This window comes from Emys orbicularis, chromosome 2 (genome assembly GCF_028017835.1).
Source record: "Emys orbicularis isolate rEmyOrb1 chromosome 2, rEmyOrb1.hap1, whole genome shotgun sequence".
NCBI classification, from domain to species: Eukaryota; Metazoa; Chordata; order Testudines; family Emydidae; genus Emys; species Emys orbicularis.
In genome coordinates this window covers 266,065,188-266,081,265 of record NC_088684.1, presented here as the reverse complement: position 1 = coordinate 266,081,265, position 16,078 = coordinate 266,065,188, and the positions used below count along the sequence as shown (strand labels likewise).

Sequence of the window (16,078 nt, the reverse complement as noted above, 5' to 3'; positions counted from 1 at the left end):
GGCACGCGCCCCTCGGGCAGGGGAGCGCCGACAAAGGTCCGTAGCGCGCCCCTCAGGCAGGGGAGCGCCGGCAAAGGTCCGTAGCGCGCCCCTCAGGCAGGGGAGCGCTGGCAAAGGTCCGTAGCGCGCCCCTCAGGCAGGGGAGCGCCAGCAATGGTCAGTAGCGCGCCCCTCAGGCAGGGGAGCGCCGACAAAGGTCCGTAGCACGCCCCTCAGGCAGGGGAGCGCCGGCAAAGGTCAGTAGCACGCCCCTCAGGCAGGGGAGCGCCGGCAAAGGTCAGTAGCACGCCCCTCAGGCAGGGGAGCGCCGGCAACGGTCCGTAGCGCGCCCCTCAGGCAGAGGAGCGCTGGCAAAGGTCAGTAGCGCGCCCCTCAGGCAGGGGAGCGCCGGCAACGGTCTGTAGCGCCCCTCAGGCAGAGGAGCACTGGCAAAGGTCAGTAGCGCGCCCCTCAGGCAGGGGAGCGCCGGCAAAGGTCCGTAGCGTGCCCCTCAGGCAAGGGAGCGCCGGCAAATGTCAGTGGCGCCCCCCTCAGGCAAGGGAGCGCCGGCAAAGGTCAGTGGCGCGTCCCTCAGGCAGGGGAGCGCCGGCAAAGGTCAGTAGCGCCCCTCAGGCAGGGAAGCCCTGTCGGGGTTATGGTCCCGATGTGGGTCGGCCGGGTAGGGGAACGCAGGCCCACCCTACACCACTGCGTTCCAGCCCAGGGCCCTGACAGTGTCAGGACGAGGGTCCCGCCACTGAGTCCGTGGGGTCCTTCCGCTATATAGACTCACCACGGTGCAGTTTTGTCCCTGGGCTACTTCCTACCCGATTGCTCATCCGAATCCCTCTGATCCCGCCAGTTCATCGGGGTAGTCAGCGGTTGGTAGCTCCAGCTCCCCCTGTGGCTCAGGCTCCTCCAGCTCCTCCCGGTCCTCGGCTGCTGGCAGCTCCAGCTCCCCCTCCGGCTCCTCCAGTCCCTCGGGGTACTCGGCAGCGGGCAGTCCTGGCAGCCCCAGTCCTTCCTCCAGGTGAGGTTTCCGCTGGTCCAGGGCCTCCCCTGGCATGGCAGCAGGGTCTGAAGGGAGCAGCCCGCAGTCTGCGTCTGCCTCCCTCCCTGGTGCTGCCCTGACTGAGCTAAGGGCCCCGCCCTTTATACTTCCTGTTCCACCCCTCCCCTTGGCCTGGCCCCGCCCACTCAGGCTGAGAGAGCGGCCCTTTACCCTCAGGTTCGGAGGGCAGCCACCCTGGGTCCCTACATACCCCACCCCTCAAATCCAGCTCCCTAACCTCGGAGCTGGCATCCTCAGCCTCCCCCAGGCGGGAGAGAAAGTCTGCATTGGCGTTGTCCCGTCCCGCCCGATGGCGAATCGTGAAGGCGTAGGGTTGTAGAGTAAGATACCATCGCTGAAGGCGGGCATTCACGTCCTTCATCTTATTGAGCCACTTCAGGGGTGCATGATCTGTAACCAGTATAAAGGGGACCCCGAGGAGGTAGTAGCGGAGGGCATCAACCGCCCACTTCACAGCTAGGGCCTCTTTCTCAAGGACGGAGTAGTTCCGCTCCCGGGGGAACAGCTTCCGACTGATGTAAACAACAGGGTGTTCCTCCCCATCCACCTCCTGTGAGAGGACCGCCCCAAGCCCCACGCCGGAGGCATCAGTCTGAACAATGAAATCACGATGAAAGTCTGGGCTGAAGAGTACTGGCTCGCTACACAGGCGGTCTTTGACAGTTTGAAAGGCCTCCTCACAGTCGTCGGACCAGCACACTCTGCGAGGGCTATCTTTGGTCAGGAGGTCTGTCAGAGGGGCTGTAATGGTTGCAAAGTGGGGTACGAACCGCCGGTAATAACCAGCCAGGCCCAAGAATTGACGCACCTGCCTCTTCGTGGTCGGCACCTGACATTCCTGGAGTGCTTGGACCTTCCCGATGAGGGGGCTTACCTGTCCCCGCCCCAGGGTGTACCCCAGATAAGTGGTTTCTTCCCCTCCCGATTCGGCGTTTTTTTGGATTGGCTGTGAGGCCGGCGGTGCGGAGGTCCCGGAGGACAGCCGCTACTTGGTTGAGGTGTTCCACCCAGTTGCTGCCATAGATGACCACCTCATCCAGGTAGGCGGTGGCATACTTGGTCTGTGGTTGCAAAATCCGATCCATCAAGCGCTGGTAGGTTGCTGGGTCCCCATGGAGGCCGAAAGGCATCCGGGTAAACTGGTACAGCCCTGAAGGGATGGCAAACACGGTCTTCTCCTTGGATCGAGGTTCCAAGGGGATCTGCCAGTACCCCTTGGTGAGATCTAACGTGGTGATATAACAGGCTTCTCCAAGCCGGTCAAGGAGCTCATCGACGCGGGGCATTGGATATGCGTCAAACTTTGAAATGGCGTTGACTCTCCGAAAGTCAGTGCAAAACCGCTGGCTCCCATCTGGCTTCGGGACGAGGACGACGGGGCTCCGCCATTCACTCTTACAATGCTCAATAACACCCAGCCCCAACATGGCCTGGACTTCCTCCTCCACGGCCTCCCGCATTCGCCTAGGCAATGGCCGGGTTGTCTCTCGGACCACTACCCCGGGGTCGGTCTGGATTGCATGGTAGGCGAGCGTTGTCCGTCCGGGCTTCATGGTGAAGGTCCTGGGGAACACCTTCACTAGGCAGAGGGCCTGTTCTCGCTGCTCGGCGGTGAGCGTCTCAGCTAGCTGGGGTTCACCATTATCGGACTCTTTGGGGGGTTGTGGCCCAAGGTCTGGTTCAGGCGGGTACGGGGCAATTAGTAGTCCTTCCCGTTCCTGCCAGGGTTTTAAAAGATTTACATAATAAATCTGCTTTTCCTTCCGGTGATCAGGTTGCCGGATTTCGTAAGTGACAGGCCCCACTTGGCGAAGGACTTCATACGGGCCCTGCCAGTGGGCAAAAAGTTTTGATTCCTCTGAGGGGAGCAGGAGGAGGACTCGGTCCCCTGGGGCAAATAATCGGGCCTGGGTGCCCCGATTATATTGCTGCTTCTGGGCCCTCTGGGCTGTGTTTAAGTTCTCCCACGCGAGCTCACCCGCCTGGGCCAGCTGCCCCTGCAGCTGTAAGACATATTGTAAGAGGCCCTGCGTTGAGGATGGTGTACGTTCCCAAGTTTCTCTCAGGAGGTCCATCACTCCACGGAGTCGTCGCCCATAGAGGAGCTCAAACGGAGAGAACTTCGTGAAAGCCTGCGGAACTTCCCGAACCGCCAGTAGTAAAGGGGGGAGTAGTTGTTCCCACTGGCGGAGGTCCTGGGTGGGGAAGCGTCGCAACATTCCCTTCAGGGTCCGATTAAAACGTTCGACTAACCCATCAGTCTGGGGATGGTAGACCGAGGTCTGCAGTTTTTTAATCCCTAGCAGGGCACACACCTGACAGAACAACTTAGAGGTGAAGTTGGTCCCTTGGTCAGTGAGTATCTCCCGAGGGAGGCCTACCCTGGCGAAGATCTTCACGAGCTCCGCTGCAATAGTGCGGGCAGTGATACTTCTTAAGGGGACAGCCTCGGGGAAGCGGGTGGCGTAGTCCATCAAGACAAGGATATATTGGTAGCCCGCCTGACATTTTGGGAAGGGTCCGACCAGGTCCATCGCTACTCATTCAAACCGTTATTCAAAACCATACCGTTTTTTCCACAGGAGTCCTTCCTCATTCAGTGCATAGGATGGATGGTGCTCATTTAATGAAGAGCTGTTCAATATTTTGTTTCTCCTCATCATGTGTGGCCCTAGGCCTTATTTATTGCATGCTATTCAAACCCTGCTCTGAAAACAGAATGATTGGTTTCCTCATGGGTTTTCTATGGTGCCTATTGCTATAGTATCTGAGTGCTTCACAAACATTAATGAATTTATTTTCACCACACCCCTGTGAGGCAATGGGTGTGGTATTATCCCCATTTTACAGATGGGGATCTGAGGCATAGAGAGATCTCCTAATATTGGGTGCCCAGTTTGAGATGCCCAGGACCTGATTTTTCAGAGTACTTAGCATTATATAGCATTTTATATGCTCAAAGCACAGCTCTCATTCACTTTAGTTGCAGCTGTGAGTGCTCAGCACTTCTGTAAATCAGATCCCAGGGTCCCAAGTCAGATGCTTAGAAAATGAGGAACACACAATCAGTGACCCCCTGTGAGATGTTGGTTTAAGTGACTTGCCCAGCGTCACACAGGAACTCTGAGCTAGATCCCAGGGGGACTAAGGCACTGAACTACCTCCTTGAATTTGCCAAATTGTCTCTGCTAAAAACAAAACAAAACAAAATTCTGAAAAAATCAAAACATTTTGTTGTGAAATGTGTGCAATGAAGCATTTTGATTTTTTTTAATTCAAAATGTCTTTTCATGTATGAATTTCCATCAAACTGAAACCTTTTGTTTTGGACCAAATGAACCATTTAGTTCAGCCCAAAACAGATTTTTTCCAACTTTTTGGTTCACCAGAAATTTCAAAAAAATTTCCTTTCAGGTCAACTCAAAACAATTATTTCTTGTGTTTTGGGACTCCCAGTGAATTGAGAAATCTGTTGTTTGCCCTTCTCTGATCTGAAACAAGTTGTTGGGCCCCATTAAGCTCTTTCCCCTCTTGAAACTGGTTCAAAAGTGCTGTGATGGGTGGGTCAATGTGTGCATGTGAAGGTTCTCTGTATATGGGTGAAATTTGCCCTTGCACTGTTTATGCACCACTGAAGCCCTATTTTAAGCCTTTCCTATGTGATTGCATAGGTAGCATGTATGTCTAGGCACAACTTAGGTGACAGTTTTGAACATTTGGCTGTAAAAACTATTACTGACATCCCATTGTCCTTTGAAATGGACATTTTTTGTGGATTTATATTTAGAAAGATCATGTCAAGTGCTCCTTTATCTTTTCTTCAATCAGGTGTATGCAAGAGAGAGAAACAATTAACTCCTTTCCCTCTTCTGACTTGCATGTTTCACTCTGTAACGCTGGATAAGTACACCGTGGAATCAGTTCTGGCACTGGGTTAGAAATTCTGATGCATGGACTGATAATAGGGTAACTTGCAGCTTAAATGACTTTTGTACATTGTATAAGCATGTTTTGTTGTTGTTGGGGAGGGCTGACTGGGGATGTGAGAGAACTGAACAGCTCAGGGGAATGGTTATGAGCAGGGGCCCTGGAATTCTGTGCAACATTTTTGTGAATTCTGTGGCAGGAGTCTGAAAACATCCTGTGTGTATGCATTTATATCATAATATTATACCGTGTATATAGGGTCTGCTCCCAAACCCACAGCCAACTAGCATAACAAAATCATATTTTACTGCCGTAGTGTCAACATAGTGTTGAAAAATGACTTTGAAACCCACTCCTTTATCCCTCACTTTTAATGAAAAACAATTGGGGCTTGCCATGGAGTATAATAGAGCTTACCCTGGCTGCATTTAACTTTAACATTTTTATTTTAAAAGCTTTATTTTAATCTTTAAGAACTCCTAGTTACAGTTTTCAAATAGAGTGAAAATCTGAACATGTCTGTCTGCAGTACTATGAGGATCTTGGCTGGGAAGGGGATATTTTAATATTAAAAATAAAGAAAATAAATACATCCAGAAAATATCCTCTCTTCTTACCTCTTACTCCCTTTCTCCTCATGGACTCTCACTCTCTCCCCACTCCCCATTTTAAAATCTCCTTACAACCCTCAGTTTGCTGACAGCTCCCCACCAAGATCAACACTTCCCATTCTCTGTTATAAACTCCACAGAGAAAACTTCGTGCTCTTGTGTCTCCAGTGACTTGAGTGAGTAGATAGGCCTTGTACCAATCCCTGAAGGTTAACATACTTGGGTCTGATGTTCCAGAGCCGGAAGCGAATTCCAGAGGTGAAGGTTTCAGAGAATGCCTTGTCCCAGCCATTCAAATCTAGGGATGATAATTCAGAGCAGCACTGTTCCCAGCTGTCAGTTGGGTGCACAAAAGGAGGTGATTTCTGAAACAGGCAAGACTCGAACCATGTAGGGCTTTATAGAATCGATCAATACCAACACCTGGGTTTGCACCCTGAAACAAACTGGTAGCTTATGCAGTCTGTGGAGAATAGGTATAATATGATCCATGTGAAAAAATGTTTCTGCACTAGCTGAAGTTTAAGTGGTCTACAAAGGTACTCCCATGCACAGAACATTGCAGTTATTCAGTCTTGAGTTGGCAAATATATGAATAACTAGTAAGGCCTATATCCAATAATCTCCATACCCACTGTCATCAGCATATTGGTGGCACTGCAGCCCACACTGTCTCACTCTCTTCCAGTGGCCTCATATACATTTGAATCAAGAGAGGGGGACTGACAGATTTCGATACTGTGGTACCCTACATGAGAGAACTATCAGAGCAGATGAGCAACTCCTCACAGCAAAAAAATCTCTATAAATAAATACAAATCTATGTTTAAATGTCCCAATACCACTCTCTGGAATCTCTCCATAAAGCGGTAATGGGGCCATTCAAACACAACTCTCTTCCACCTGCCCGTGTCCAAAGATAAATCTGAGAGCAGCTGACAGATCTAAGAAGGACAGTACAGGTATCTGTATCTTTGTCTGGTGACAGAAAGAGATTATTAGCCAGGAAGACCAGTCCAGTCTCTATATTGTAGCCAGTTCTAAAATCAGATTGAAAGGGGGTTGAGGCAAGGTGTTGCTGGAGCTACTTCATCACAGCCTTCTCAATAACTCTCTAGCATACAGAGAGGTTAATCATCAGTGAAAACATCAATTTAAGGAATTGGTCTCCTGAGCATGGGGCTAGAGGTCATTCATTTGAGAGTTTCTGGCATCTTTCCTCCTCCAGCTCCACAAAATAAGGCATTGACAAATTTCTGCCAAGTGTGAACCCAGTATATGCTCAGGAGATTATACCAGTATGATGGACGTGGGTCCAGTTCACAGGTCATAGCCTGATATTCCTCTGGCAGTGCAAATTGGCTGTAAATCAACCAGCGCTTCTCCCCTGACCTAACATAAATAATTCTGTCAGCGGCAGCCAGTCTGTTCAAAATCTGATCAACCCTGTCCAAAAAGCAGATAGAAAATTCCCCATGGGAGAAACATTTAATTCTGATTCCAGGTGGAGACAGGCCAGATTCTCTAGGCTGTAAACTGCCTTGAGCAGTCATAGAATCATAGAATATCAGGGTTGGAAGGGACCTCAGGAGGTCATCTAGTCCAACCCTCTGCTCAAAGCAGGACCAATTCCCAACTAAATCATCCCAGCCAAGGCTTTGTCAAGCCAGACCTTAAAAACCTCTAAGGAAGGAGATTCCACCACCTCCCTAGGTAACCCATTCCAGTGCTTCACCACCCTCCTAGTGAAAAAGTTTTTCCTAATATCCAACCTAAACCTCCCCCACTGCAACTTGAGACCATTACTCCTTGTTCCTTGTAGTTCTGCTGATTACAAATTTGCAGATGCTTATGATGGGGAGATGGTGAGGGGGGACTTTCTTCACTGCAAAAAACAAAAACAAGCTATATACAAGCAGTCAGATTCAGAGTGAGATTTCCATTCTACCCTCCTCCCTCTGTAATTTATCTGTCATGGGGCTTCTGTAGAACAACGAGACATGGAGCAGGGGAGCACAAAGGGAAAAGGCTTTTTGAAGCCTTTGCACCAGTTTCTGGGGTCAGAAGATGATCAGAAATGCTCTACAAAGCAGTTTGATAGAATGGCCCATTAGCTGAACAGAATTAGTCCTCCAGAAAAAAGTATATTTCTTGGTTGAAGGATCAGAACAGTAACACCTAGTCTCCATTGATTGAGCACAGAGGCGGGTCAACTCACATTTCCTCCACTCATGCCAGATGAACTGCTGTTTATTGAGTTTGGGTCTTTCAGAAGGTACTACCTGCTCTGCATGGATATTAAATGACACTCTTTGTAAGAGTAGGAGAATGGCCTAGTGTTCATGATTACAATTGTCTCTCCATTCTGTGGCGTAGCATGCTCTACGTTGATTGCTTGCTACCTTCGTGCTCCAAAGGTGGCTCAATTTTAGTGATGTTGAATGGTTTATGGTTTACTTTGGGATCCACTGGGAGGAAAGGAGCTATATCAATGTAAATTAATATAATAATATTAACTCCACTTAACCCAGCTTTCCCCTCTGCTTTCTCACACTGCTGTTTAAGTCATGTACCATTAAACTGTGGTTCGAAAAGCATTATACAATCAAGATATGTCTGTAACCCAGAGAATTATATCACATCACCACTAATTTACATACACATGTAAACTTTATTTTTCATTCAGCTGACTCCTATTATTCCTCATCCCTCTTCCTCCTTCTGTTTCTTTCTTTTGCTTGTTTTGAAAATGCTGGTCAACACACGTGAAACCAGGGTCTCCCAAACCAACAAAAGACAGTGCACAAGAGGAGGAAAGAGAAACAGTTGAGTGCTGCTGCCAATTTTAAAATGAAGATCGTTATACATGGCCTTTTGTCAACCCAGCAAATATTTTGCAGTATTCACGATTTAGGGCCAAAGAGACCCTTTTGATCAGAGATGTCTTTATTTCTGGAATAGAGAATGTATAATTCATAAGGAATCTATACATTCTAAATATGTTTCAGTCACATGAGATTGACTTCCTGTGTCTCAATTTCCATGTTGGTTTGTTTTCACTATATAATAATCTGTAACCTTCTCTTTTTCTCTCTTCCATCCTCTAATACACGCCCCTTCCCCTTTGAATTGCAAGCTCCATTTGCTCTGCATATTCTAAATGATAACAAAAAAGCAGGGTTTGGCACACAAAGGCACATAAAATAGGAGGGAAGGTGGATGTGCGTCTCTTAAGCAGGACGCAGCATAATTGATAGTTTTTTCTTTAGCTGTTCACTAGAGGGAACTTTGGTGAAGCTGTTCATAATTTCACAAGTACGTGCTGTAAGAATAATATTGTCAGATCAAAATGAAGACTAAGCTGTAGCTGTAATTTATATTATTGAAAGCATTGTTCTTAAATTCCAGCCTCTTTCCATACTGGGGCTAGACTGAAATAACTAGACAGGCCTATGAGTGTTTCTAAAATAACCGAAACTGCTGCAAGCATGTCAAAATAAGGAGACCTTAGTTTGCTGGGGTCTGTCCTAGTTGCACGGACTGCTCCTGTATGCCTGTCCTGGCTTTTACACCAATTCCTTCTGGGGCATTGGACAAGTCATGTAAAGGGACACTGTCAACTTAAAAAACCACATTTCTGTTTGTAAAAGTTTTGCCTGTTATGCTGTTACAAGTAACAGCTAAGATAAATGTAATGGAAAGACACTGGAGAAAAAAAACCTTGCTCTTTCCTCAGTTTGACTTAGTGCACCTGACAGCCTGTTCTGTCTAGCCAGTTTCCCTGTTTCTCTTGTGTAATGAGTTATTCAATTTGTGTGGGTCTTTCACACTGTAGCAAGGGAGAGAAAAAATATTTTTAAAATAGGCAACTGTGCTGATGAAAGTACTAAAACTGGTAGGAGGGCTCAGGGCAGGCACAGTAACCAAAATAAATGACTTTTAACTTTTCTTTTGCAGTTGACGAAGTTTCAAGTGAATAGTGTCACTTTCAGTACGTTGCGTCTCATTTTCCCCATCTGTTCAAATGAAGATAATAACAGTTACCTCACGAGAGTGTTGTCAGGATTATTAATGAGTTAATACTTTTACAGAACTTTTAATATAAAAAACAGAATAGACTATATGTGTGATGTATTAATAGTGATAATTATGTGACTCCTGAAAAACACCATACTGCATTACAGAGCTATTATTGTCCAGTAACTATAATCTTGGCACTGAATGCTATGAGTTTTAATGCTTACTCTATACTGAACACTTCTATTAATGGAAAGGTATATAGGATCCCATTGGTAGGAGATTTATTGGTACTTCCTGCTATAAACAACAGGGAACAAATATTCAGCCTAGCTAGTCTCTTTGGGTACATGGTGGGAACACAATGAAGCATTCCTGGCCAATCAGAATCTAACCCTCTTGAGTGCTTGTGCAGTTGGGAGCAGAAAGGAACAGCAGAAAGGAAGGTACAACAACAACAACAACAACAACATTCATAATTATTTATTATTTATGTTGTGGTAGCTCTTAGAGACCCCAGTTGTAGGCCAGCGTACCCTGTACTAGACACAGTACAAACACATAATAAAAAGGCATTTCTGACTGTTGCTGTTTAATTGTCTTTCACCCCAAGGACCCTGAAGTATTTTCCAAAGTGTACACAGAAATCACTCCTCCCATCACTGAAGTGCATCACTCTCTGAGACTTAACCCAGTACCTTTTCAGTAGCACACAGAAGAAGAATATTGTATGTAGTTGAAATGGGAGGACATTTAGACAATGTGATATTTGGAATTCAATAGAAAGTGTTATGCAGTTGATAATGACTGCAGGTGCCTGTCATGTAGTATGTATTGCTATACATTTATCTTTACATATGCAGTGTTGTTATAGCCGTGTTGGTCCCAGGATATTAGAGAGACCTGGTAGGTAAGGTAATGTCTTTTATGGGACCAACTTCTGTTGGTGAGAGAGACAAACTTTGGAGTTCTTCTTCAAGACATAGTTGTTTATACAGTGCTTTTCATATGTAAAGTGCTATGGAGGTCCTATAATTTGGTAATACTGTACATAGTGCATGACATGATATTGGCTTGTTCTTTTATCAAGCTACACAGGGTTGGTAACCAAAATATTATACCAAAGCCAAATGTGGACCAGAGACCTCTACAATGCAGCCTGTAGTTGTATTATTTTTTAGTAAATAAGCTTGGCTCATTGAGGCTTAAGATCCCAGTATGTATTGCTCCATCCTGATCAAACCAAAAGGAGAGTCATGCCTCTATAGTAAAGAGAAAGATGTCTGCAATCAGATCTACTTTATGCAAATTAAGATAGCTCCTATGCTTATGGCTACTGAATAGGGTAAATCTGGGGTATCCCTGCTATTAGGAATAAAGTACTGGTCATATTTGGGATCTGCAGTTCAAGTTTATTTTATAGTAGTTATGGGTCAAGATTAAAATGCTCAGTCTGTACATTGCTGGTGACCAAGTGCTCACCTCAGTATGGTCAATGGGATTTCGTATGTTTGGCATTATTAATTCATTCCTTGCAAATACCATTGTCAAGGATAGTATTCCGTGCCAGTGTCATGCCATTTTTACCATTGCGACTGAAAAGGATCTGTCTCTTTGGAAAAGGCACCAGTTTCAGGAATACATTGTATATTCTGGCTTTCAGCATTCAAGATCACCATCTCCTTTGTTGTTCAGAAATACAGCGTTCTGTGGGTATTTTTTTACATTCAGAAGTTGTTTTCACCAATGTGTTGCCTTTGCAGTTAAAATATTCTGATTAGTTGGTATTCAGATACATAGAATGTCAAAAGACATTATGTCCAATACTCAAATTATGGGACAAATTATGAGAGGTGAACAACAAACAAAATGTAACTTTGCTTTGTGAATTTGGTCCAGTCATTTTAAAGACTTGATCTTCCAAGGTGCTGAGCAGTCCTAGAGACCCTCAATTCCCCTTGACATCAGGGGGAGGTAAACGCACTCATCACCTGGCTGAACGGGCTCATTAGCCTTTTGGTGCTGCATTGTCCCCATCTATAAAATGGAGACAATGTTTACCAACCTCAATGGATTGTTGTGAGGCTTAATTAATACTTTTTCTAAAGTGCTTTGAGATTCTTGGCTACTATAGAAGTGCAAGACAAGAAGTGCAGTAGAAACTTGGAGTAGAAGCAAAGAAATTTTGGCAGCAAAAAGGGCCACAACACTAGAAATTAAAGGTTTTTGGAGTTCATTATACAATCTTTCTCTTTTATCAATTTTTAGCAAGAACTTTGCAAAATAATCAATGATATTTCTATTAGAGTCCAATTTTAGAGGCAAATATTTTAAATAAATCTATTTGTTTTTGAAAACAAACCCTGACTGAGTTAAAAAGTTATTTTTATTTAAAACAATAGCATCATATAATGGTAAGTGTCGGTGAGTGAGGACTAGAATTGCATTGTATATACTCAGGTTATTTGAGTGTATTCTAGCTAAAATTAGTGCAATTTAAACTTCTCATGTAGACAAGCCCTTAGATTCTATTTTTTGGCTGTGGTACTGTTTTGGTATGACCTTGGGCAAGTCACTTTCATTTATATCTAGATGAACACTCCTAAAAAAGATTTGCAAATACTCATTGAAATCAACAGTGGAATTGGAATACTGATCACCATTCATGGCCACGTTCCTCAAATGTTTGTACAAGCAATTTTTTTGTTCACAAGAATGTTTTCCTAAAGTAAAAGTCTCACAGATGCTTGAGTGAGTGTGTGTTCTTATGACAGTGACATTCGTTATTTTTTCCCATTTCTATTTGTACACCTACCCACATAGGTTTTTTTATTACAAGGCGGGGCATATTCACCCCCATCCTATTCTCTTAAAATGAAAGAAAATAAATGAATAAGAAGAAAAGAATTACTGTCCACATATCTATTCAAGGGACACCATCATAGGACCTAACCACATCAGCCACATAATCCAGGGCTCGTTCACCTGCACATCTACCAGTGTGATATATGCCATCATGTGCCAGCAATGCCCCTCTGCCATGTACATTGGCCTAACTGGACAATCTCTACGCAAAAGAATAAATGGACACAAATCTGACATCAGGAATCATAACATTCAAAAACCAGTAGGAGAACACTTCAATCTCTCTGGTCACTCAATAACAGACCTAAAAGTGGCAATTCTTCAACAAAAAAAAATTCAAAAACAGACTCCAACATGAAGCTGCAGAACTGGAATTAATTTGCAAACTGGATACCATCAGATTAGGCCTGAATAAAGACTGGGAGTGGTTGGGTCATTACAAAACCTAAACTTAATTTCCCCAATACTAATTCCCCCCTACTATTACTCACACCTTTTTGTCAACTGTCTGTAATGGGCCACTCTCTTACCACTTCAAAAGTTATTTTTTCTCCCTTGGTATCCTGCTGTTAATTGATTTATCTGGTTAGACTGACCTCCCATTTGGTAAAGCAACCCCCATCCTTTCATGTATTTATACCTGCTCCTGTATTTTTCACTTCATGCATCTGATGAAGTGGGTTCTAGCCCACGAAAGCTTATGCCCAAATAAATTTGTTAGTCTCTAAGGTGCCACAAGGACTCCTCGTTGTTTTTGCTGATACAGACTAACACGGCTACCACTCTGAAAAGGGTTAAGAAGGTTGCCTTTGTTATACTGGGATGATTCAATACATCCCACCAAATCAAATGTTTCTTCTTCTCTCTGTGACTCTCTCCCTCTGTACAGATCACACATTTTCCCTGCTGAGTCCAGTACTGAAGCAATACCCTAAAATACTGCTAGGGGGCACTGTGCTTTTGGACATTTCATCTTGGAAAGACATAGAAAACTCAGGTCCCTGACCACTTGGGAAGATTTATGAAACTCATGGCACTTTGGAAGAGGAGAGGGTATTTGTTAAGTTTGGCACACTAGCCAAATTCTAACTCATTTAATTATTTCCTGACAGCTTACTTTTCTCCTGCAATGTCAGCTAGATATCATATTCTTCACTTCCCATCCTGAACTTTTTTTTGTTATGTGCTGTGTGCTGTGTTATGCTGATAAACATATGCCGGGTTTCATGACAGAAGTGGCTGCATTCCAGTGGCGGATGAAGTGATCCTTTATATATAGTTTGCACAATTACCTAGTAAAGTTTGTAAAGTGTTTTGGGATCCCTTCAGATGGAAGCTCTATTTAAAGAAAAGATCATCCTTGGAATTATCATGGTGGCTGGCAACCAGTGATCAGCCTGATTCCCAAATATATAAATCCCTGTTTGTGGTTTAGTTGCAGACTGGGTCAGGGTCACATTATGTCTTCTGTGGAATCCAGACATACAGACAGGGAACGCCGGCACTGTTAGGCATGTGCCTACTGTGCCTAATTGGAAATCCACCTCTGTCTGTTACTGTGGAGAACTTCCTTGAATGAACAATTGTCATTCTTGAGTGGGCAAGGGTGTCATTTGCTAAGGGGCAAGTTGCCCCCCAAAGCTTGGTTTGCCTGGCAGATGTTTCATAGGTCTATATGTGCCACTTGTTGCACCCCAGAAATTTTGCAGGATATAGCATAATCACGTATAATGTTCTATATGCTGATGCAACTTTCCCCTCCCCTCTCAGAATTTTTCTGAAAAGAATCCCCTGGATGGGGCGAAGGAGAAAATGCCTGTGATGCAACAAAATCACTAAATGCTACTGATCATGTGTGTTTGTTAGTTATGTAAATATGTGTCCTTCTTAAATCGCTGTTTGTGGTTTAGTTGCAGACTGGGTCAGGGTCACATTTAAAACCACATACTGTCTTGTCAGTGGAAATTTTGTTTTGTAGAAAATTTACCCTTAGATTTGTACAGGACTGTGGTTCTGCTTTTTCATGTTTCTTATCATCCCTGATGTCCTCAGGATTATTTTTTTTAACATCTAGCTCCATCCCACCAGAACCTATAAGTAAGTTTCCAGGGCCAGAGTCACCTTTGTTGAAGCTGGGAGAATTACATCTACTGCCCAACCCTGGTACACTGTGCTCCAGGAGGAATTCATCCCTAGAGAGCAGATCCCTCCCCATTAAAGTTACCTACTTTGGGGGACTTGCTAGTTATGATACCCCTGTGTCTTTACCTGGCCACAGCCTCTCAAAGTGGACTTTTTGTCACCTGGTGCCTTGCTCAGGGTCTATGCTAGTTCCTCCTGGCTAAGACCCTTGAGTGAATCTGGTCCACAGTATTTCAGGCTCTCTTGTTGGATATCTATACAACTACTTTCATCAAAGACTAATCTCCATTTCAAAAGTAGTCTTATTTCCACCTGAGCCAAGTTAATGCTGGGTCTGGGATATGTTTTGGGAAATCCTGTGCACAAAATGGACAATAATAGGATTTTCTCTCTGCTTTCAGAAACTTTGGAAAATGGACCCAACAAGTGTGAAAGGTGAGTGAGGGGCTGTCTTTGCCATTTGAATTTTTCTGTGCAATTTGTACCCTGGTCACATGTCATGGTAGAAATGTAATCTGTACATGTAAATGTTTGTTGTTGCTTGAATCTAGCGCAGCTAACAGAAAAGGAACAAGCAAAGATGAAACATACTGGAAGGAGATCAATGCAGCGATGGCCCTAACAAACCTTGCCCAAGGAAAAGATAAACTGCAGGGAACTACCAGCTGCATCATTCAAAAGTCATCACATATATCAGAAATAAAGACTGTTAAAGTGCCATTAGTTCAGCAGTTTTGAGAAATTGTTACATTTTTTGGTCAAATGGACATTCCTCACAGCATTGGTTTTCACTAAAATCCTATCCACAGGTATGAAGCAAATATTGAAAATAGATCCTTTTTACACTATGTCAGTTAAAAAATTAAAATGCACTCTCAGACCCAGACTTTTTCATTGTATTAAATAAAATGTTCAATTGCTTCTATAAAAGGCATGTAAATTATAAAATAAAGTCCATTTTTATCAAAATATTAACTTATTTTATGTTAATCAAAGTGCGCATAAAATGTCTGCATTGCTATAACAATAAGTGCCTTGCTTTCAAAAAATAAGCTATAACGTGGGCATAGTACAACACAGTTATGCCTCAAAATGACAATGCCATTAACCTTAATCTTTGTATATTATTTCAAGTGAGCCTAGCAGTCATGGGCTGAACATATTATGCTGGAAGCCCTTGAGAGAATTGTTGTGTATTTGACTTATACAAATTGATGACTGGTGAATCTTAATGAAAATGTTAAATCTTTTTTTAAAAAATCCACAGTATTATTAAAAATTGTACAGTGTGTTTTGTCAAAGTGACCATGAGGTTGTTGTGCATGTTTCTTACCTGTATCTGCAGTGTGTTAAAATACCAAAATAACTCATTTGAAAAGTGCAATACTGTAGAAAACATACAGGTTTAGGAATATTTCAGTCATTCAAATTAATCTGAATGCACACGTACACACAGACATTGTGA

At 44.1% G+C, this 16,078-nt stretch overlaps 1 protein-coding gene across 1 annotated transcript in view; it reads left to right on the top strand.

Moving 5' to 3' along the window:
- The window catches only part of MKX (mohawk homeobox), a 57,209-nt gene extending 41,858 nt beyond the window's left edge, over window positions 1–15,351 (top strand). The window contains exons 6-7 of the mRNA XM_065399976.1: window positions 15,015–15,048; window positions 15,165–15,351. Coding sequence (XP_065256048.1) covers window positions 15,015–15,048; window positions 15,165–15,351 — 221 coding nt within the window. The remainder of the gene's footprint in view (window positions 1–15,014; window positions 15,049–15,164) is intronic.
- Window positions 15,352–16,078: the final 727 nt, after the last annotated feature.